The 21,516-nt window shown below is 52.3% G+C and overlaps 5 protein-coding genes across 5 annotated transcripts; 3 read left to right on the top strand and 2 right to left on the bottom strand.

Moving 5' to 3' along the window:
* Positions 1 to 17: 17 nt before the first annotated feature.
* Positions 18 to 528, bottom strand: COCSUDRAFT_62104 (hypothetical protein; the record flags this gene model as incomplete). The annotated part of the gene is made up of 2 exons (XM_005649169.1): positions 18 to 296; positions 427 to 528. The coding sequence occupies 2 exons, from the start codon at positions 526 to 528 to the stop codon at positions 18 to 20; spliced, it is 381 nt and encodes a 126-aa protein (XP_005649226.1).
* Positions 529 to 6,188: 5,660 nt separating this feature from the next.
* COCSUDRAFT_65474 (P-loop containing nucleoside triphosphate hydrolase protein) lies at positions 6,189 to 8,886 on the top strand. The gene is made up of 6 exons (XM_005649168.1): positions 6,189 to 7,088; positions 7,283 to 7,371; positions 7,499 to 7,660; positions 7,786 to 7,921; positions 8,031 to 8,192; positions 8,405 to 8,886. Exons 1-6 carry the CDS (start codon positions 7,040 to 7,042, stop codon positions 8,617 to 8,619), a joined length of 813 nt encoding a protein of 270 aa, XP_005649225.1. The 5' UTR covers positions 6,189 to 7,039; the 3' UTR covers positions 8,620 to 8,886.
* Positions 8,887 to 10,338: 1,452 nt separating this feature from the next.
* Positions 10,339 to 11,453, top strand: COCSUDRAFT_36034 (Clavaminate synthase-like protein; the record flags this gene model as incomplete). Its single annotated transcript, XM_005649167.1, has 4 exons — positions 10,339 to 10,516; positions 10,617 to 10,732; positions 10,877 to 11,020; positions 11,235 to 11,453. The coding sequence occupies 4 exons, from the start codon at positions 10,339 to 10,341 to the stop codon at positions 11,451 to 11,453; spliced, it is 657 nt and encodes a 218-aa protein (XP_005649224.1).
* Positions 11,454 to 14,466: 3,013 nt separating this feature from the next.
* Positions 14,467 to 17,020, top strand: COCSUDRAFT_65471 (hypothetical protein). Its single transcript, XM_005649166.1, has 5 exons — positions 14,467 to 14,652; positions 14,883 to 15,031; positions 15,142 to 15,393; positions 15,534 to 15,731; positions 15,872 to 17,020. Exons 1-5 carry the CDS (start codon positions 14,580 to 14,582, stop codon positions 16,049 to 16,051), a joined length of 852 nt encoding a protein of 283 aa, XP_005649223.1. The 5' UTR covers positions 14,467 to 14,579; the 3' UTR covers positions 16,052 to 17,020.
* Positions 17,021 to 18,014: 994 nt separating this feature from the next.
* COCSUDRAFT_41012 (ENTH-domain-containing protein) lies at positions 18,015 to 21,301 on the bottom strand (the record flags this gene model as incomplete). Its single annotated transcript, XM_005649165.1, has 9 exons — positions 18,015 to 18,278; positions 18,466 to 18,636; positions 18,981 to 19,174; positions 19,360 to 19,555; positions 19,771 to 19,905; positions 20,053 to 20,298; positions 20,420 to 20,584; positions 20,683 to 20,831; positions 21,127 to 21,301. The coding sequence occupies 9 exons, from the start codon at positions 21,299 to 21,301 to the stop codon at positions 18,015 to 18,017; spliced, it is 1,695 nt and encodes a 564-aa protein (XP_005649222.1).
* Positions 21,302 to 21,516: the final 215 nt, after the last annotated feature.

Genomic DNA, 21,516 nt, shown 5'->3' with positions numbered 1-21,516 from the left:
CAGGCCCAGCAGCTGTGTTACTGCTGGAGGCTCAACCTCTCCACCTCTGTTTCTGTCTCGGGCACTGCCCCTGCCTGAGCGTCAGCATCTGCAAAAGCAGCACTCTCCGAGGCCTTTGATGGCGGCAGCATCTTGTCCTTGGGGATCACAAACAAGGCCTTGCCGGTAGCGTACAGGGTGCCGCCGGGCCTGTCCAAAACTTCTGCCAGCACCCATGCCTTGCGGCCCTCCAGTGACTGGAGACTTGCTGTGCAGATCAGCGATGTCGACGCTGGCACTGGCGCCTTGTACGCCACCTGCAGGCCACAAAAACTTCTCACCGGAATTCCACTAGAAATGTGCCTACATTACCCTTGGTTCTCTGACCCTTGCTGTCATTGAAGATGCAATCAGGAGCATGAAAGGAGATCAGGGCAATAAATGCACCTCTAGGTGCACTGTGAAGGATGGCCCGTGAGGGACAATGCCTTCGCGCTTCAGGACATAGTTGAGTCCGCCCAGCGTCTCATCAATGATGGCTGCAGTCATTCCTGCGAAAAGTTCAAGCGTCGCGCATCAGCCATCATGAGGTGTGTGCAGTTATATGAGGAGCTCAGGTTGCAGAAGTGCTCACCTCCATGCGTGATCCTTGGATGGCCGCAAACGTTTGGGCCAAGCGTGACCAGGGTATGAAATTGCCTCTGTTCCTTGTTGTAGAGGCACAGCATATCATGCAGCAGGCCTGTCTGCAGGAGGGTGGAGAACTGCAGACAAACAGTCTCGTGTAAGCCCCATATATTTTGTAGAATCTGAGCGATGCCAGGCCTTTGGCAGATCTAAAGCAATAATGCGTGGATTCGAATAATCTGACAAATCGACAGGAAGCTGAAAACGTTACCAGGTGGTCTGGTGGGAGTTCAGAATCACCGCCTACAAGGGCCCCTGCGGTAAGCACCGGAACCGTTCCTGGTGTGTCAACGAGGTCCTTGGACCAATGAAGGGACAACAAGCCCGTTGTCGCATTCATATCGAATGTATTGTTGTCCAAGACGGGCAAGTCGAACCGCTCATCTTTTCCCATACTGCTGCAACAAATGGGATGCAATTGATTTGCTGCACAGATACCGAGAGAGTTTAACACCTTTCTTAAAGATGCTAATTTTGGGATCCAATGAGCCAGTCCTTGGAGCAAGCAAGAGCAAGCAAATTGCAAGAGGATTAAGTCATCTTGAGGCTAGGGTTTATGCAAAAGGGGACAGAAGTATCGAAAGCAGGGTGTAGCCGTCTTATATATATACAGCCGTCTTATATATAAGTCTTGCAGAACCTGCAGGCCTATAAGTGAACACCGATAATTTGCACCGAGGAAACACTTACCGTAGTCAGCACCACATTTCCCGCATGAAATCATTATCTTTCTAAAAAGGGTCGAAAAATAAGACCCTAAAATGCAAAACATAAATGCTATGACAATTTTGAGACCAGTTTTGGAAAGCTCTCGCTGAGCCCGACCCATTGGTGACGATGAAACATCATTTCAATGAAGGAAAGACTCTTAAAAACAGGTCCAAACATTTCACGCATTTTGAGGGGTGCGGGAATTATGGTGCCGACTACGGTATACTACCTAAAGCGCGGTGCTAAGAATTTCTGGCTGTTACTATAGCTCATTTAACCCTTCAGTTCGAGTTTATTTTTACCCTCACGAAGCATGGCCTTGCAATCGCTTGGGCTGGCCATTGCAAAGTATATCTATACAACCTTCACAGCAAGGCAGTACCATGTCGAGCCGGGCGTGTTACCCTAAAGCAGCTCTGTCCTGCGACAAGATCGCACCCCACGCAACCCGACGCCCGTCTGGCGCGTCTTGTGACATGCCAAGCCACGGAAGGTACATCAACGAGCATCTCTGTTTTTTCCTCCTGGCTCCCATTCCGACCATAGAAGTTTCAGCTGCATTCGGACAATTTGAGTAACGTGTGACTATCTGTGACTGCAGCGATTTGGCGAATGGGTTGATGATAACCTTTTACATCTTCCTGGAGCAATCATGTGGGATGACGCGTTCTCGTTGCAAAATATGGTGACCGTGGTAAGCTTCTGTCTTTCTTCGCTGGCAACGAACGAGCATATGACATTACACAGGCTCCTGGTGACCTCTGATGATGGGTCCTAGATCATGATGACACCAGCTTGCTACAGGTTATCATTTGTTCAATTGTGTTAACACTGGTGAGGTACATTATTCCCTTCCTCTTTGATTAGACAACATTGTTAGTGGAACTCGTCCTGTACTCCAAGAAGGTTGGTGATGACATTCCTTCGATACCTCGAACAGTTGTACTTTGTCAAACTCTACTGAGTACACTATCTCACAGGTCCTCTGATGCCAAAGAACCATATGGCAAGACCGATAAGACCAGCACGCAGGAATTGTAATGGCCTCGGGTTCAAGCTCAAGCGCCTCGTGAAAATCTCTTTCCAACCTCTTGTGCTGCTGTGTGGTATGTCTTGCTAACGCTGTCTCTGATAGTGATGGTTGATTTCTACAACAGCATGCAGGGCCCGTTAGACCCTATCTGCCCACATTGCAGTCAATCAGTACCTGAGTTGCATTAGCCGAGATGAGCTTGCAAGAGCTGCAGCTCTGCACAGTCTCTGGCATGGCAAGCATGCAGCATAAAACCACCGTGGTGACCTAATACTGCAGTGCGATCCTCGATACTCCAGATCGCACGGGTGGTGATATGAGCTGACGCTGATCCTCGCTATTCCCCTTAGGGTTCTGTACTGTATGCCATTGGCAGTGCCTGCACATTCGAAGTTTGATGCCTGGGACAAGTGGCCTTAAGGACAGGAAGCTTCAGCTGCCAGCTGACAGTGTCATTGCAATTGCAACAGCCCTGCTAGATATATAAATGTATACAATTGGATGTCAATTGGTATTCTTTGGCACAATTGGCGGCCGCACGACTGCCCTATTCACGCTAGGGCCCTCAGATCTGTCCGGGTGCGCTGCCCAAATTTGCCAGCTGATCAGCTGGCTCATGAGCCGCAGTATCAGAACAATGACCGCCGGTACTGATGATCATGATCATGATCATGCCATGGTGGCAGCGTGACCCATTTGCATGCATGTTGCAAATTTCGACTTGAAGGTCCATACAGCAGCCAAGAACAAGCCAAGCACACAGCAGCCAAGAACGAGCAAGTTTGGCACCCCATTGGATCCATGTCAGCCCAGCTTAACTGCCCACTGCTGGCCCACTGGGGCACTACCGTGGGCAGGCCATTGGTAGGGGACATTGCTAATGACCACGGCTCACTTAGTCCTTTGGCGTGACCCAAGACTTCATAGGGAACACAGAATTTCGATCGCTCATGTCTGTCGTCTGCTTCAGCAAGAGGGATACAGTGATGGTCACCATGAGTGTCCAATTGCATAACGAGTAAAAATTGGTTGCTCGGAAATTGGTCAGCCACGCTGAACACCAGCAGACGTTTTGAAATTCTTTGTGCACATTTGCCACATACGTGATGACTGATGGTGCTTCAGCCGATGCTGCACAGGTGATCTCACAACTGAAAGACCCACTGCATTATACCCCTGCATTCTTGAGGTTTTTGGGCACTTCCTTGTGGCATAATGGAGCGTGCATATAAGGACACGCCAACATTTGTTGCTGCAGGAATTTGTCCTGCGTGCACCGGGCCCAGAGCACAGCATCACAAAATACTTCATGGGGATGTTTCCTGGGGTGAGCACGCAAGGATACCACAGAGGGTTACTTCAAATATTCCCGATGTCGATCATGCAACCTTATGACATCCTGCATGACTTAATAACCTTGCATGAAGGCTTGCAGTCGAAGTATTTGGGTCTTGATGAGTGCTCCCGGTGTTCAGGGAGACCCAGGACTTGCTAAGAAGAAGCATGCTGGCTGGCAACTGGAAAAGGAGGCAGAGACTGACACAACCAGGAGTATGCTGGAAGCTAGCAGGTATTTCTCTTCTCCGCCCTTCAAGTGTAGTTTTACTGTGTCCATGGACACACATATGCATGATGGTGCCCTGGTATAGCTGGATGAACCAGCTTGACAAAAGGATTATTGTTGCATCCTCAGGGCGCGTCCATGGCGCTTGCTAGACAGCAATGGCAGTCTGAGTCACAGAGGTCTCCCAGAGGGGGGTCTTGCTGGTGCCTCCTCCAGTGCTGGCTACTTTGTGCTCATAAAGGAGGGTGACAACTTCACCGCAATCCCCATTGATGACTTCTACAGCTTCCGGCCCACCCAGAAGTGAGCACACGTGCCACAATACTTGTCAGTTGCTTTCGCTCTTGCCAAGTGCAGATGCTTCTGTTGATGACGGCGCCAGATCTGACCGAAAGTTTTCATTGTTTTGCAGGTTCAAGGTCAACAGCTTGGAGGAAGCTGAAAGGCAGATGGACAGCCGCGACAGGATTAACTTCCCCTTGGCAAATAGTAGACTGGCTGCTCTGGTGGCCCAAGGTGATTCCCACAATTTCACAACTTTATTTAATGGAAAAGTGAAAGTGGTGGAGTGTGGCCTTTGTTAGTGGCCAGTAAGAGCCTTGGCAAGAGCAGGGCTAGGATCTGGTCATGCAGCTTTTGAAGCTTGTGTGCATCACCATGTGCAGCGGATGAGAAGGGTGGCACGGTGGCTGACGATGCGTCGTCAGGCTCCGAGAGGGATGAAGAGGATGAAGATGACTTCATGTCGAGGGGGGCCCGAGGCGGAGCAAGTGGCGCCCCCGGACGCAACGGGCAGCCCAAGGGCGAAGCTGATGAGGGGACCGATGTCGCTGTAAGCCTCAATTTGAACCCCCTTTCAGTGCTTTGGACACCGCTGTAAGCTTCAATTCGAACCTCCTTCAGTGCTTTGGACACCGCTGTAAGCTTCAAACTGAACCTCCTTTGGACACTGCTGTAAACTCCTGACAAATTTCAGGGGCCTTGTCATGGTGTGACAGGCAAGCATATGGACTTTCCCCAACTGCATGAGTGGCACCAGCAATGTAAACTTGTGGTGTGGTTGCAGGTGGATAAGCAAGTGAAGGGGGAGGATTGGGAGCATGAGGACGAACGCGCGGATGATGATGTGGACATGGGCGAGGAAGGGGAGGACGCAGATGCCAATCCAACCCCTCCAAAGTCAGCCATCCACCTTGTGTCATTGCTGTTCACAAAACCTGTTGTGGGGTCATTCTGATGTTGTTGCATGATGTATATTTGTGAGGCAGTCCTCTCTCATCTCTGGCGGTCGCTGCACCCCCAAGTCTGAAGTTTTAAAGTTTTCAGAAAATGGACAAAGCACAAGCATGGCCATTTTCAGGAGCTTGATGAAGCTGCGCTGGCGTGTTGTGCAGGGGTCTGAGAAGCACTGACAGCGATGAGGATGGGCGGGCAACACCTGGGCTGTCCATCCAGAGCAAGCTGAAGGACACGGGGCTGGAGTCCGATTCAGATGATGACGATGACGACGACGATGACTTGGATGATGACGATGACCTGGACGCTCCTGCTGGTGCCCCTAAGAAGGTGACTTTTTGGCCAACTCCCCTTGCAGGTTGCCCAGGCTGAATGCGTCCAAGCAATTGAGATCTGGCTGATGCAGGAGGTTATGTGCGTTGGACGATATGGGGAGTTCCGTGTTCAAAGATGTGATAGCCAGAAAAGGGATAGCATGACTACAGCGTGTGCAGCAAAATGGGATATGGAGAATACCTGCTGTCAGTGCCAGGAGTGAAACCTGTGACAAGCAACAAGGCATGCAAAAAGGATGAAGTTGACGAATAAAGGTATCTGCAGGTCGGCACAGCTGATCAGCAGGGAGCCAGGAGAAGGACTCCCACTCCCAGCCCCATGCCAGGGCCTTCGTCGTCCCAACAGGCTCAGGCTGCCGCGGACAGTCGGCCTTCCAAGCGGAAAGCCGAGGATGCGGCCACCGATGGAGCCAAGAAGGTGCGCGCTGCCTACCTCCTATCAAGAGGGACTCTGTAGCCATCCATGCATGGGTACAAGGCAAAGGGCAACAGAGCTGCCACAGCTGCCATGTAGCATGAATACTCTGCCATGCTCCTGCTGAACCAGATCCTCCTGTGCAATGCAGGCAAAGCACAGTGAGGCTGCGGCGGCGCCTGCAGCAGGGAGTGGTTCCGGCGGTGTGACAGAGCAGGAGATTGTGGAGTTCCTCAAGGCGTCCGGACCAATCGCTTCCAGTGCGCTGACAGCGAGGTTCAAGCGCCAGATCAAGACGCCGGAGCACAAGACCGACTTCACCAAGCTGGTCAAAAAGGTTGCAAAGCTGGAGGAGGTCCCGCTCGGCTCAGGCAACCGCTGCATTGTGCTCAAGAAGTGACTGGCGTCAAGGCCCTGCCACAAGGTCTGGCCTGTTGTGTGTCTCATGTTGGGACCTCTTGGACTTTGAGCGTGCACGTGCTCCAGACTGGACTTTCAAAGAAAGTTCTGGATTGCCAGTGGCGACCTGCCTGAGTCAATCTGGCAGTCCTCTTGCGCCAAATGCCCCCCCATGGCTGCACTGTCCCCATCATGGGGGGCCCAGCATGATGCGGACACCAGACTTCCAATCAGCAGTCTCCTGGATTTATGGAAGGGGATGATAGGGGCCTCTTGTTGGGAGGCGTTCCGTCCCATGAGCATCCCAGACATTCAATGGAACGTATGACAGGACGTGTGATGGGATGCTGAAGGGATGTGCTGAGAGGGGGTTGGGGATGTCGCATGGGATGGAACGCCCGTCGCCGAGGTGCTAGTGGCTTAATTAAATCCCTGACCCTGCTCGGGAACCCTCACGAAGACTCACTCAGAATGATGAATGCGTCGGACAATGCCCAAGTTTCAAACCTACACATAAGGTGTGTTTAATTTAACGTCTCTGCGAACATTTAGATTTCTAACTTGACAAAGTTGGGGGGAGCCGCTCTATGATGTCGTAACCGCAAACTCATCGGCTGAACAAGCTGCCTCCGATGGTTGGATGCACAATACTAAGATCGCATCTGTGTCGCAAATAAGTAATGGCAAAGGTTGATCTGAAGGTTGTCCTACTGGGACAGCAGAGTGTAGGTGCGATAAATTATGCCGTACCACCGACGCAATTTTGACAAGAAGACGGCTGGTATCATTGTATATTGCATGCAGATAGACTAATACGTCAGGCATTGTGTGGTACACGAAAAATGCAATCTGCACGGCTTGATCACGCGTTGCCTGTCGGTGCACCGAGTAACCAGTAGAGATCTGTGGCCACTGTATCGCAGGAAAGTCTTGCCTCGTTGACAGATACATCAATAGCATCTTTGAGAATACTCCTAAAAATACTATTGGGGCCGCTTTTGCTGCCAAAAAGGTCTGCTCCTTTGCCGATTGGATTGAGCAAGCCTAATACGGCACCAAGCTCAAACACAACTCAGTTAGTACTGCTGCACAAGTTGGCTTACATCCTATTCAATCAAAAGCTGTGTTTCTCATCCCAGATCAAGGTGCACAGCGGGCGAGTTGTGTCTCTGGGAATATGGGACACAGCTGGAGCAGAGCGATTTGAGAGCCTCAGTCGAATGTACTACAACGGGGCCAAGGCAGCAATCCTCTGCTTTGATCCCTGTGATCGCAAGAGCTTTGACAAGCTCAAATTCTGGGTACAGAAGTGCTACTCACAAGGGTTGCTTTTGTACATGGCAATGGGACTGCCCATGTCCGAGATGAGGCCTCACATGCTGAACATTACAATCGATTGGGAGTTCGATCCCCTGTCATGCTGCAGGTCGAGGAAGTGAGGGAAACGCAGCCAGACTGCAGGATATACATTGCCCTCACAAAATGTGATCAGCTGGAGGAGCTGCCAGCTGTTGGAACAGCGCAACCGGACCCAGATGCCGAAGCTGATGACTCTATCAATGGTGCGACAAATGTTTGGGTCAAGCACATTGTCTGGACAGCAATTCTAAGTCATGTGGGCGAGCCATCCACAGATTGCTGCGATGTGAGGTATCATGTGCTGTGGGGCAGGAGGAGACAGTTCCACAATGTCAAGGCAGTTTTCTGCAGCCTCTCTGACGTCCACATCTGGCCGGCGCGAGGTCAGCGATGAGGATGTGGCAGAGTATGCAAAGCAGCTGCTTGTGCCCCGCTATGGCGCTCCTCGGGTCTTTGTCACCTCGGCCAAGCAGGGTGTGTCCATTTGGTTGACTTCCCATCATACGTGGCATCAGGGGTACTAAAGACTAGTCAGATTAGTAGTCTTTAGTACCCCCTGGTGGCATGCCTCAGAGGGTGGATGTATATCCATAATGGGTTGAGAAGGATCCACTGCACGGCATGCTGTGCGCAGAGGAACACGAGCAACCTGTCGTTCATTGAGAAGGTTGGTGTGCAATGTGCAGGTATTGGGGTGCATGCTCTCTTCCAGACAGTAGCAGAGGACATGGCAGGCTTGTCGCCGGAGCAGAGACAGTGGCCGCAAGACCAGCGGCCGTCCTCGCCAACCATCAGGGCTCAGGAATTTAGATACCCTAGCAGACGGCCCTCCTCACCGCAGTCAGCCACACCAGCAGTCCCCGCGTTTGAGAAGGAAATGCCGCGGCGCTCCTGCTGCTAGCCAAGTTGGCCTCTGTTATAATCCCTGCATTGCTGTTGATGGGAGTGTTACAGCCTCTCGCAGAATGTTGTTCTAACCAGGGGAAGTGAATTCTTTTTGAACCTCGGAAAGCTGGTGCCATGACCTGACTTAGGTGGGGAATGTATGCACGGCAAATACCAAAGACATACGGTGTTTGCTCAGCCTCTTGCAAAGTTCTTGCTTTGGAACGCTGTCAGAATGTAGACGCCTGATACAACCAAGTACTAAAGTCCAAGTCTTTTGTGCAACAGTCCAACGACTTGTTGACTGCCCTCATGATCCTACGTCATCCCATCAAGTGATGGGAGTGGCCAGTTTGTCAACCAATCAGATGCAGTACAGCCAGGCTACAGCCTGGGATAGCACAGCTGCAGCCGCTGTGCAGCACCCAAGGATTGTCATTGCTATGTAGTAATTATTGTCCAATTGGAATCTGAGAATTCTTCAAGAGAATTCAGGATCCAGGCAGAAATATCTAGCTACTTGTCGGAGACAGGCTTGGATTGAGGCAGACTACTTGTTCAAGTTGAACAGAGAGCGAGCTATTCTGATTTCAGCTGAGATGATTGTCTTTTGCCATGTCACCGGTGACCGTGCGCGTGACAACCATCCAGGGCATTGCAATCATGTGCTGTCAGCATGAACGTGTTTCTGCGCAATCTAGCACGGCATGGGACTAAAGGCAGGTCTACAAACATTCCCATGGATCCACTGACAGCCACTGCGAGATCATTTGCCCAACATGCGCATGGGGGCAGATGGACCGGGCGCCCGCCGGCTCATGCATGCATACCAGGAGCATTGCTACCATCAAATGATATGGGCAACATTTGCATGCATTATACAGCAATGAACAGTACGTGGTTCCAGGATCATATCTCATCAAGTACAGATGCTTTATCCCACCTGGGGCACGTGGCAGACGTCAAGCAAGTGCTTCAGCGGTGCTCATAATTCTTGATGTAGTCGTCGCTCACCTGGACTCTATCGAGTGCTTGCGATCTTGTTGCTTGAACAAAACTCATTGCGTCTTGACACTAGTCTCTCTGAGGTATGATTCGTTCTTTTTGGAAATATCTAAGGTGATGATGTTGGAAGCATAAAATGTCTAGTACTTGTGACGAGGTATTGGAAGCGGGTGTTGTACGTGGACCTCTCCCTGACGTGTATTCCGGGTAACAATATCCATGTTGTATTCTTTCTGAGATTCGACCTCTTGGGCATGATGGTCGGCATATGACAGGATACCTGTGCTTGGATGCTGACACAAATGACCTCCCAAATAATAAATGTGTTGATGGCTCTGCGACAGGATCTCAGGTTCAGTCAAAACCTTCGCTTGGGACAGTGAAGGACAGCAGCAAGAGGCCCAGAGGCACCTCCGACAGTATGCTGCTGGGACCACAGGGAATGACTGCGGCCCAGTCCTGATCAAGGGCGCCGTCAGGCATTGGCCAGCAGTGCATAAATGGACGCTGGACTGGCTTGCAAAAATGCATGGCCGCCAAAGATAAGTGGAAGCATGCTGCAAGCTCCTTCGTTTCCAGTAGCTGAGCCATGAATGCATTTGCCCTGACTTGACGTGTTGGTACCAATACAGTGAAAGTCAGGATAGCGCCGAGCCTTCGCTTCACCTTTGTGGAGCCGCGGCTGATGCCCTACTATCTAGCCTTCCGCTCCCCACAGTCTGCGCCAAGCATGCTGGTGCCCGGGATGCCACTGCACGAATTTGCGCAGCGCATGCAGGCAGGCTGCACACTGCTGCCCCTGATCTACCCGGGCAGCGAGTTCTACTACCTGCAGTCTCCGCTGTGGCCAGAGATCCTGCCAGATGTGGATCTTAATGGGCCCCCTTTCAACTGTGTCACTCAGCCGGGTATGACCTAGCCCTTCTGTTGCAGATGTGCCACCACACTCTTCAAGTAAATCTCCTGTGGGGTGTATGAGGAAAATATGTTGAGGTGTCCCATGCGCAGATCCTAGTGACCCAGAGGAGGGAATGGCGGTGCGCCAAGTGGCAAGGATGTGGCTGTCCCCTTCAGGAGCTGTCAGCCCGCTACATTACGACGGCCACACGAGCTTCCTCACACAGGTAAAACTCAGCATGTGGAGCCCCCTGCCAATAGGGATAGGTTTCAATAGAACAATTGTTGCCACTACTGCCAAGCTCAACATGCCGCATACATGCAAAGGCTGCACATGGTGGCATGGGAATGAGGCTGCCTTTTGGGTGCAGATCAGAGGGAGGAAGCGGTTGTTGTTGTACCCTCCTAGCGCCTTAAGCAAGCTGCAGCCCTACCCCAGCTGGCACATCCTGCGCCGCCGCTGCAGGCTGGACCCAGCAAAGCCCGACCTGAAGCGTTTTCCAGACTTCCACCAGGTGTGCAAATGACTGCTAATGCAAAGATCTTGAAAAGGAAGTATGGGCTCCTTGTCTGTAGAGTTCTGAGTGGCATAGCATCTGGCAAAGGTCACTGATCATGTGGTACATGAACAACTTCTTGAAAGCTTTATGCGTTGCTTCTGTCAACTTCCAGATTGAGCTGCAGCGAGCAGCAATCATGAGTGGTGAAGCCTGTGCTGTGCACGTGCAGATTGAAGCTGTGGAAACGGTCTTGGAGCCAGGAGACACTTTATTCTTTCCGCCACGATGGGCCCATTACACAGAGAGCCTGGACTTGTCCATATCGCTCACCTACAGGTTTGGACCCCGGAGACCTGCCACAGCCCGCTTAGTGAATGGTTTGAGACAGTGCAAGGTGTCTGCAAAGAACATGGCAGGGATCAGGTGTGGCAGGATATTCGTGAAGTGAATGTTCAAATGCCAACAGCAGTGGGGATGTCCAGGGAAGGCATGTGGAAGGAAGGAAGGAAGATTACATCACTCCAGCCGCCTAGGGCTGATTGGATGAACTGGCAGCATCCAAATAATCAAAACAATCCATCACAAAATATGCAACACCAACAATGTCCAACTGCCACATGAATTGCTGCATCGTCACAATGGCTGCACCAAACAGCCCAGGATATCTGTCCCGAACAGATTGCAAGGCAGGGCACTCAAACACAAGGTGGCGCTCATCCCCAATAACCTGCTGGGCACAACGCATGCACAAACGCTGGGGCCGGGGAATCCTTGCCCAGCGGCCCGAGACATTGGGCAGACTATGACAACCCATCCTGAACTTCAACAGTATACGCAAGCAACGGGCACTCAAAGGCTGCTGTAAGAGCTGGCAAGGGTGGCGCACACAAGCTGGCCTAGCAAACCATCTGTGATATGTACACAAGGTGGCATTGCTGGACGGGCAGGTCCTAGGGCAAATGTCAATGTCATCCCAAACCTGCAGTGCTTGCGCATCTAGCAGCTGCATCACAGCATCAACTTCCACAGGAACAAGGGTGTCAAACCGAATAACAAACTCATACCCAATCCGGCGCAAGCCCCGCATGAAGGCCCAAGCCCAATTCTTAACATTACGGGTTATGGCATCCCAACAATCATCAAGGGCCACTTGCCTGTGAAAATTATTTGCAGGCAAGGCAGCCAAATTGTTCCAGAACTTGATAATGCGCCGCCACCACACACAATCAAGGGTCTGCTGATTCAACTCCTTAAGCAAGATGGCACCATGCACAGAGGTGGGGACGCCAGCAATGTCTCTCAGAATTTTCAGGTGAGAGGAGGCCAAGGCAGCCCGGCCCCGCCGGCTGTCGCCACCAGGAAGGCTGCGCAGGCCCCACACCTCACAACCGTAGGAGGCAGTCGGCGGCACACATGCATCATATAGGCGCAACAACAGGCCAACTGACATGCTGCAATGCAACTTCCCATATTGCTGCCTGAGCTGTGCCCACGCACCCCACATGTTCCTGTGAAGCTTGCCAAAGGTGAGATTAATGCCTTGGGCACCGTCAAAATGGGCACCCAGGTACTCAAACTGCTGAACCCAATGTAAAGGCGCACCACCACAAAGCCATTGAAAAGGTCCTGGCAAACTTGAAGAGAACACCACAATCTTTGTTTTGTCAACACTGATGACCATTCCCGTTTGTTCACAAAACTCAGCAGCTGCATCAATCAAGCGTTGCAAATGAGCAGGTGTGGTGGCGAGCAAAGCAAAGTCATCGGCATAGCCTAGATCTGGTACACAACTGCCAGGACGCAACTGCGGGCCAACCCCAGGGCACCTCTGCAGCAAGTGCCTGTGCAGGCCATCTGCAAACAAGCCAAACAGCGTTGGGCTAAGGGGGCAACCCTGCTTCAATCCTGTCTCAGAGGGCAAACTAGGACCCTTCCTGCTCCCAATCTTAATGGCAACCGTAGAATTGGCATACAAAGACTGAATGGCAGAGAGCAGGCGGCCATCAATGCCCAGGCGACGCAGACTCTCCCAGAGCAACACCCGATTCACTCTGTCATAAGCACCCTTCAGATCAAGAAAGCAACAATACAAGGGCTGCTTAGCATGGTTTTGCCGGTCGATAAAATGCTGCAAGGTGAATAGCTGGTGGGCCGTAGACAGTTTTGGCCTAAAGCCAGCCTGTGTGGCTGCACGCAATCCAGCCCCCTCTGTGTACTTCAGAATACGAGAATTCAATATGCCAGCATACAAGCGCATGATGGGCTCAGTAACGGCAATGGGTCTATAATTGAGCATGTCAAGCTTGCTGCCTTTCTTGTGCACAGGGGTGATCAGGCTACCATTCACAGAGGGTGGCACTTGCCCAGCCACAAATGCAGAGTTCAGCACAGCCACCAAAGCAGGCGCCAGGACATTTTCCGGAGGAGGCATGCCTGGCGCCCGCTCATCTTTTGCATACCGAAACAGCTCAGCTGGTAAACCTTGCACTCCGGTGGCACGACCATTGTGTAAACTTTTGAGCCCAGCAAGCACCTCCCCAAGAGAGATGGGTGCATTGAGAGCATCAACATGGGCAACAGGAGCACTGGGCTGGACAGGGAAAGACAAGTGGGGCAGCTCAGCAATGAGTGGCAACTGCAAGTTTGCAACCCGCTTGAGATAGCCAGCCCACAATTGCACTGGCTTGAGCTGCTCAGGTATATCAGACTGCTGAGACTTGAGCCGCTTCCAGAAGGCTCGGGGGTCACTGTGCAAATCATCAAGCAGGCGGCGCAGTTGCGCGAGCCGGTGAGCGCGCCGTTTGTGGCGGACGGTGTTGTGGTAGGCACGCTCCAGCGCGCGCACTTCGGCTGGATCGCCCCCGCACCGCGCGCGGGCGCGGACGTCCCGTTTAAGCTGGCGGCACTCCGAATCGAAGAAGGGCGCGTCGGCACGCGCCTTGCGCTGATGGCGCCCGGTGCGGGCCGGCATGCTGTTCGCGGCTGCGGCCTCCCGGATCCCCGCCTCCAGGGTCTGAAAGGCTGCATCAAGTTCCCCAGCCACAGCATGGCCTGTGCAGGCGTCAAGACTTGCACTGGCAACATTGCGCAAAGCAGCAGCATACGCATTCCTAGCACTGGGCTGCCATTTCACTCGTGACAATGGCGCCCCAATACATGGTAAGGGAACACTGGCAGCCACATTCACTTGCAACGTCATCTCAATAGGATGATGATCAGAGTCTTTTCTACCAGTATTCACAACAAGATGAGAAATCAAGGGGAGCGCATCAGCGGAAACGAGAACATGATCAGGTCTAGTTGCCTGAGTATGGGTTCTGGCCTTAAAGGTAGGCACTGCTTCAAGGTCTCCTAGCACTCTGCCTGTGGATACCTGTCTAGAAGTTGGCTGCATGAGTGCCAGAATAGGCAACGCCAGTGGTCATCTGTTGCTTGAGAAGTTTTGCGAAAGACAAGTTCACAGAATTAGTTTATTTTGTAAAGCACCATATAACTGCTGCAAACACAGCAGAGAAAGGAGCAAATAAGAATTGGTATGAATATTTGATACCCCCCTAAGGATACCATTATCCACATGGCAGACCCACTTTTCACGGCATGCACCATCCCATTGGGCAGCTTGTTCGGCATTCCTGTTCGTCTTCATTGTAAGTACTGCTCTGCTCATCTTTCAAGCTTCCAGAATATTTGCCTGGTTGGGTACCCGAGTCTATGATCAGATGCCGTTCGGAAAAATCAACTATTACACGTTAATTGTGCAAATTTCTGCCAGCTTAGTGTCCATTTGTAGCGGTGTTACATCCAGATTGAATTGAGTTTTATGCCTACGAGCGAAAAGCTAGATCAGAAGCAGCTGAAAACGTGTTGGCTGTTGCAGTCTTGTTCGTTGTCGCACTCTTCTTGGCTGTTCTGAGCCAAGCTTTCGTCTCTGCACAATCAGTGGCTTGGGCTGTTGTCTTGTTCGGGCCCATCCTGCTGTTGACGGTCTACATTCACGAGCTTGGGCACTGCCTGGCCTCGCGCAAGGTGAGTTCCAGAAATGGTTGTGTGTACCAAACAAAAAAATCTCATTTTGCACAACCCATCAAGGTGTTACAACCAGACATGGCTGTGTCACAAAAAATAATCCTCTGCAGGTGGGTGCTGAGGTGCACGGAATACTTCTTTGGCCACTGGGAGGACTGGCCTTTGTGGGGCACTCAACGTCCCCAAAGACAGATCTCTTTGTGTCAATTTCAGGACCATTGACGCACGTTCCACAGTTCTTCATATGGTTTGCAATTTTGGCGGTATCCTCCCATGTGGTCCACCACGGATGGACACCATCTTTGAGCGTGCCTGATCCCAGGCAGCATTTCTGGCTGGCCCTTTGCGCAGGAGCCTCTCAGGTAACTCCTTGCAACACAATGCAGCTGTGCAAATGAGGACAGTCACTCTTCCAACTTGCGCGTATGCGAGCAGGGCAGCATGCTGCCTGTGCAAAGATTTATGCTGGAAGTTCTGATGAAGAGCGTTGTTTGTGCTGCAGCTGAACCTCTACATCATGGCCTTCAACCTGTTGCTCCCGGCCTACCCGCTCGATGGGGGGAGGATATTTGCAGACCTGCTGCTGCTGTGCGGGGTGAATGCTAGGACGACTGCCATCATCACAGTGGTGCTCGCTGTGGCCATCGCTGGGGCCCTCATAGCCTGGGGCATTGTGGAAGTGGCCATCCTCACGATTGCGGTCTGTCTCACAGACATGCTCTCCATTTGGATTTTTTTTGCACGTTTGACAGGGTGTTGATCACCCAATGCTGGAGCATGCTTTTTCTAAGCAAGAGAAAGAGGAATGCAGACTTGAAAAGAACATTAACTGATGTGCAGGTTGGCATCTGGATGCTATATACATCGGCGGAGTTGGGGCTAGCGATAAAGAATGGCACGGTGACCCAGCACCCAATGTTTTGCTACGACAACCTTTCAGGCTCTGGTCCACCCAGACAGCCCACCTCTGCCCCTGAAGTCATGCTCCCAGCAAATCAGCCCCGCAGTGCCGCGGTGTGATATCCCATGGGCATGTGCCGGGCCTGGGTCCAATTATCTTTTTGTTTTCTTTCAGTGATCTCAACATCCAGCAGCTCAGCATGGAGGCTTTCTCAGACGGCAATGTGTGTGGCGCTCCGATAGGGGCGACCCTCGACGGTACTTCCAGAAGAGCCACGAAAGTTGGGCTTTGAAGCATGTATCTCGATACAGCGCAACACAAATAAGTCACGGACACATAAAATACTTCATTATTCTCTTGGCCCTATGTCGAGGCACGATAAAAAGGAAGAGCGCGGCACGCACCATCATCGGCTGAACTCATACACGTTAATCGTGAGTTCCAGGGAGTAAAGCATATGAGCCAGCAGTTATCGTCGGAAAATGCCCAGGCTGGTAGCGTGTGAAGCATCTTGGACAGTACTGGGGCCCTCAAAGAGCCAGTCGTGTTTACACTAGATGTTTCTAGAACACCTGCGGCTTTTTGAACACCTGCCAGCAGAGGTGAGCCCTTTTGCGAACCTGACGGTGTCTGATGGTTTTGTTGGCGGCCAAAGCCTTCAGGTCTTGTCTCAGTAGCTTAGCAGTACTTGGTGGACGCTGATCTCTTGTGGGACTGGGCACCCTACTTGTGATTGGCCCTTTCCTGTCTTGTGGGGGCACATCTGATCTAATGTAGGATTTGGCGGCGTCCTGCGTGATGGTTAGGTTGTTCTCATGAGCTGGAACATCGCTGCTTTGTGTGGCTTTGCTGGACCCATCCATGTCTGCGTGTGTTGATGATTGCTCGGTGATTGGGAGTGCTGTGCTGACACTTTCCGTGCTACCTTTGCTCTATTGGAACTAGTAGATCGAATGTTGTTGTTGACCACAACATTAGGATGTGACCACGTCTTGTCCGGTCTCTGCTCAGGCACACCAGTGTGTAGAACACAGCACATCTAATCAGCCCGTATTGGCTGGCACGATGTAATGTTTCTCTCTCTCTCTCTCTCTCTCTCTTTCTGCTTAGAACATCAGTGTCAGCAATCTGTCAGGTCTGCGAGTTTGCCAGAGTGACTGCACATGTCCTCTACTTTTTGATGCTGATAGCACAGTAGGATAGTCTCTGGCGCACGATTTTGTCCTGAGTCCTGATCCAATGGAGTCCTGCATACCGCTTTGCCAGCGAGAAAAGCTTGCGTTTTCCGCTGCAGTCCCATGCATCATGATTGATCAACGGTATGTGGCATTTCCATTCAAAACTTAAATGATCATGATGTTCATGAACCTGTACTGGGAGATTGCCCTTTTGAAAATACGCAATATTTTGACTCCGAGATGTGTCAGCACAACAGAGCGCTCGCTGATTACACAGCAGTATGAATGAAATGAAGCCTCTTAGCTGAGTAGCAGCATGCTTGAGCTTGTGGTGCCATTGTAGCTTACATAAAAAGAACTATGCTATGGGACAGTTAGTGGCACCTAAGCACCCTGTTCAATCTAAACACCTGAGAGGACGCACATCAATGGATGTAATGGAAATTTAGATCTGCAGACCAAAAGTTTCAGCATATTCAATCCTGACGTCTCATGTTAGACGGAGCATGTAAATCCTGTGCAGAGTGTGTTATTGAAACATCTTTAGTGCACTGCGCACGTGCGACATCAAGACATTATGAAAGTAAGTTGATCCCGCACACATGTGAACAGTACGGCATCTCTTATACACGGTGATTCCGCTCAGAAAGCTGCCAAGTCTGCAAAGGGGTCCTTTGCTCTGGAGGAGGCCCCAAGAGGCGGGGCTGCTGGGTTTAATGGGGCGTTTGTGCCAAGGGCTGAAGATCCCTGTTGACGCCAAACGTGTCATCAGTTTCATCTCGCAAACAGAACTCATGACGCAGATCTTGGAGGGTCCTGAAACTGACACGTCTCAAGGTGCCTCAAGAAAGCAAGCAGGCAGGCGTAGTCAAATTGGTGTCTCAAGAGCTTGCCTTTTTAACATTCAGTTTGCGTACAGCGGTGAGTAGCTCACCTGCCCTCCAGGCTTGGGCTGACTGGAAGCACCGAAACCAAGATTCCCTGAGGTAGGAGTGAAGCCCATGGAGGGCTGCTGGAACGCTCCAAAACCCTGCTGCTGCTGCTGCGACCAGGTGGGTGAGTTCCCAGCTGGCTGCTGGAAGCTGCTAAAGCCCTGGGCAGGTTGCTGCGCGAACGCCCCAAACCCAGATCCTGCCTGCTGAGGCTGCGACAGGCCCCCTGCCATCCCCTGCAGACACCCAGGAATGCCCCTCAGCCCCAAATAGCATTCGGCATCACAGAAACCTTTCCACCTTGCTTTACCCGCGTGCTCTTGGCAGGCCATCTCTCGTTCCTAGAAATGACTTCTGTCAGGGCTATTCCAACCGTGACCATCTGTTCAGTGAGGGCAGGGTTTGTTAGAGCTCGATGTGTACCTGGTGAGGCTGCTGCTGTGAGAAGCCCAGGCCCATGCTGGGCGCTGGCTGCGGCGGGCCCATCCCAAAGAAGTCCTCTGGCAGTGCTTTGGAGGCTGACGATGCCCGGCTTGACCCTCCCTGTGGCAGCTGCGGCGCCGTAAAGGGATCTGCCAGCTGGCCTGAGGAGCCCTGTACACACAGCGCAAGCTGTCAAACAGGGAAACACGTTGGCGATCCGTGTTTCAGAATGAGAAGTCCAATGCAGGTTTTCCTCCGCAAATGGCACTCAGGCTGCCTTGTGTGTCTTGCGTTCATCTTGACATGAATGAAGGGTTTTTAGGCAAAACAGTCCATTCCATGACTGTGCTCTCCATCCATGTGTGATATCAGCACAATCACCGAGGCACAGACAGAGGGGCCTGCAGCCGGGTGCCCAAAGGGATCCTGCGCGAAAGAGCAACGTGCTCAAGGCTCAAGGTTTGCACTCAGAACGCCCCGTAATGCACAGGAGCAGCTGCAGCGACGGGCCTCACCGATGCAAACGCGCCAGCCGATGCGGCAGCGGGCGGTGCGGAGAGCTGCGCAAAGGGGTCAGCCGAGGGAGCGCTGCTGCCGGCGGCGGCCACGCTGGAGGAGGCCGGCCCCTCAAACGACAGCCAGTCCTGGCCGGCTGCCGGCTGCTGGGGCCCCTCAAACGCATTCCAGGAATTGTCATCCGCAGCTGCAGCTGCAGTAGACAGCGACACTCTCTCAGACTACAATATCTAGCAACCCTTTGCTGGTATCCCAATCTGCCTCTTCCTCAATGTGACCGCAACAAGGTCTAAAGACCAAAGTGATGAGCCTCAAAGGTCAGGAAGCATGAGTCACAGTAGAATGGCACCCAGAACTTCATGGGTCGATGTGGGTCACCTGGTGCTGTGGCAGGCGCGTCCAGCTCAAGCAGCAGGTCAGTGGCGGATGGGGCTGCAGTGGTCTGCGAGGCTGGTGCTGTGCCGTTGGAGGTCTTGGCAGCGGGGACCGGGAGCTGGCCCAGCGAGGCAGCGATGCTGGGATTGACCTTCACGTCCGACAGCTTCTTGGGGCCGCGCGACTCCTCCGCCTTGGTCTGCCACCCCAGCCAAGCATCGCTCCCAAGACACCCCATCACACGCGAAGATGTACACAACAGCACGATGTATGCAAAAAGGCCTGTCAGTCATGCAGTAGTTACATCCAACAGATAGGGAGGCAGACAAGGAGCGGATGCCACACTTGAATAGCCATCAGACCAGCTCACAGTGCAACACTGAGCGCCATGATAGCACAATGATGGAATGGCACCTCTGCGACGGCGATGCGGCCGGGCTTGAGGGCAGGGACGCGGGCAGGGGGAATGGCGCCAGGGTCATCGGGGTCCACGACGCCCTCCCGCTTCAGCCGCTCTATGCGCTCCCGCGTCGCCTCCTTGGGATCCTTCTGCAGCACGCCAGCCCACAGCTCAGGCAAGCACACAACAGGAACACACAAGCTTTGTTGCGCAGGATGAGGCACAGAATGAGCAGGCTGACATGCGCATGCAGGTCAGTTGCAGTTGTCGGGCCCTCCAGAGATGCGAGAGAGCACCTTCTCGGTGTCCCCACTGCGAGTGGGCTCATCATAGTCATCATAGAGGGTGCCGCGGCTTTCAGAGCCAAAGCCGGAGCCGCCCAGGCCGCCGCCAGCGCGGTATTTGGTGGACGACCCCCCAGCAGACAGGGTCCCCCGGCTTCCAGATGAAGAGCCATACCCCAGCGAGGACTTGGCGCCAAAGCCGCCGCTGCGCATATCCTCTGAAGACACTCCTGTGAACTTTGTCTCATTCGCCTTGGCCTATGGAACCAACACACACCAGCAAGAGGTCAATGCTGCAAGAAAGGGGTGTATCTCTAGTGAGGGCTGCAGATTGCATTAATCATTGTGGCAATGGCAAGATGTGTGAGAAGGAACTGACCTTCTGGCGCTCAGCCCGCATCCGATCGGAGTCAGTCACAAGAGCGACAAGCTCCTTGGCCCTCTGGCGCACATTCAGGCCCCAGTCCTTGCCATTGGCATCCTTGTGCTCGAAGAAGGTAAGCTTCTCAATCACTCCCAAGTTGGACACCAGCTCCTCCACCACCTGAGGACCACCAGCAACAGTTGCAAGCATGTTGCTTCCGATGCCAAGTTGCTGGCGCTTGCAGGTGTGTTAGGTGCTTGGGTGACCTTCTGAGGTACCTTCTGGGGACCGTGCTTTGCCATGTATTCGAGCAGGAGCAGTGACTTGTACACATGCCGCCATTCCTCCCCCTGATCTTGCAGGCGCCGAGCCAGTACTCCCATGATTTGCTTGTAGCTTTCAATGTCATAGGACGCCTTGGTGATTTCTGCAGAGGTACACAGGACCTTGATCACAACCACTTCGTCTACATAGAGTCTTGATCAATGCTGCAATTCCAATATTGATTTCATGAGCGTACTATAGATAGATATCTTTTGTCAGAATGTTGCACAATAGTGCTGAATCAAAAACATCCCTAGATGGGTTCAGCTGACCGAGACATCTGGCTTGGGTTGTACCACAATTTCATGCAGAAATGTTGCACGAACCCAAAATTATCTGCAACACCCAATGGGATACAAAGACAGGGAATCGAGGTTTGATACACCCCTGGTCCTTACCGGCCATATCCTTCCCGTGGGGGCCCCAAGGTTCATTATTGGTAGCGTCCTCAACCTTTATCTCGACCTCTGTGAGCTGTAATGCCATCTGCTTGACCTTATTTCCGAGGCCCTTGAGATAGGTGAAGGCCTCACTGCCCTGTTTTTGCCAATCGACATTCCCTAATATCGACATCTTGTATGAGGTTTTCCCACAAGCAGCCCAGAAAACAGCCTGAGAGATATTCTTGCGACCTTCCTGCCGATATTACAATCAATGCTGGATTTTTATGAATGTGCTGAGGGAATTCTTGGGCTATTTGCGTGTTCGGATAAGCACGCCGTTTGACGGGTGCCAAGGCACAAGGCATGCAATTTTGTGAAGCTTCATGTGTCTCATTCGGGTGATCT

The sequence above is a fragment of the Coccomyxa subellipsoidea genome (genome assembly GCF_000258705.1).
Source record: "Coccomyxa subellipsoidea C-169, whole genome shotgun sequence".
Taxonomy (NCBI): domain Eukaryota; kingdom Viridiplantae; phylum Chlorophyta; class Trebouxiophyceae; family Coccomyxaceae; genus Coccomyxa; species Coccomyxa subellipsoidea.
This window is presented reverse-complemented; position numbering and strand designations above follow the sequence as displayed.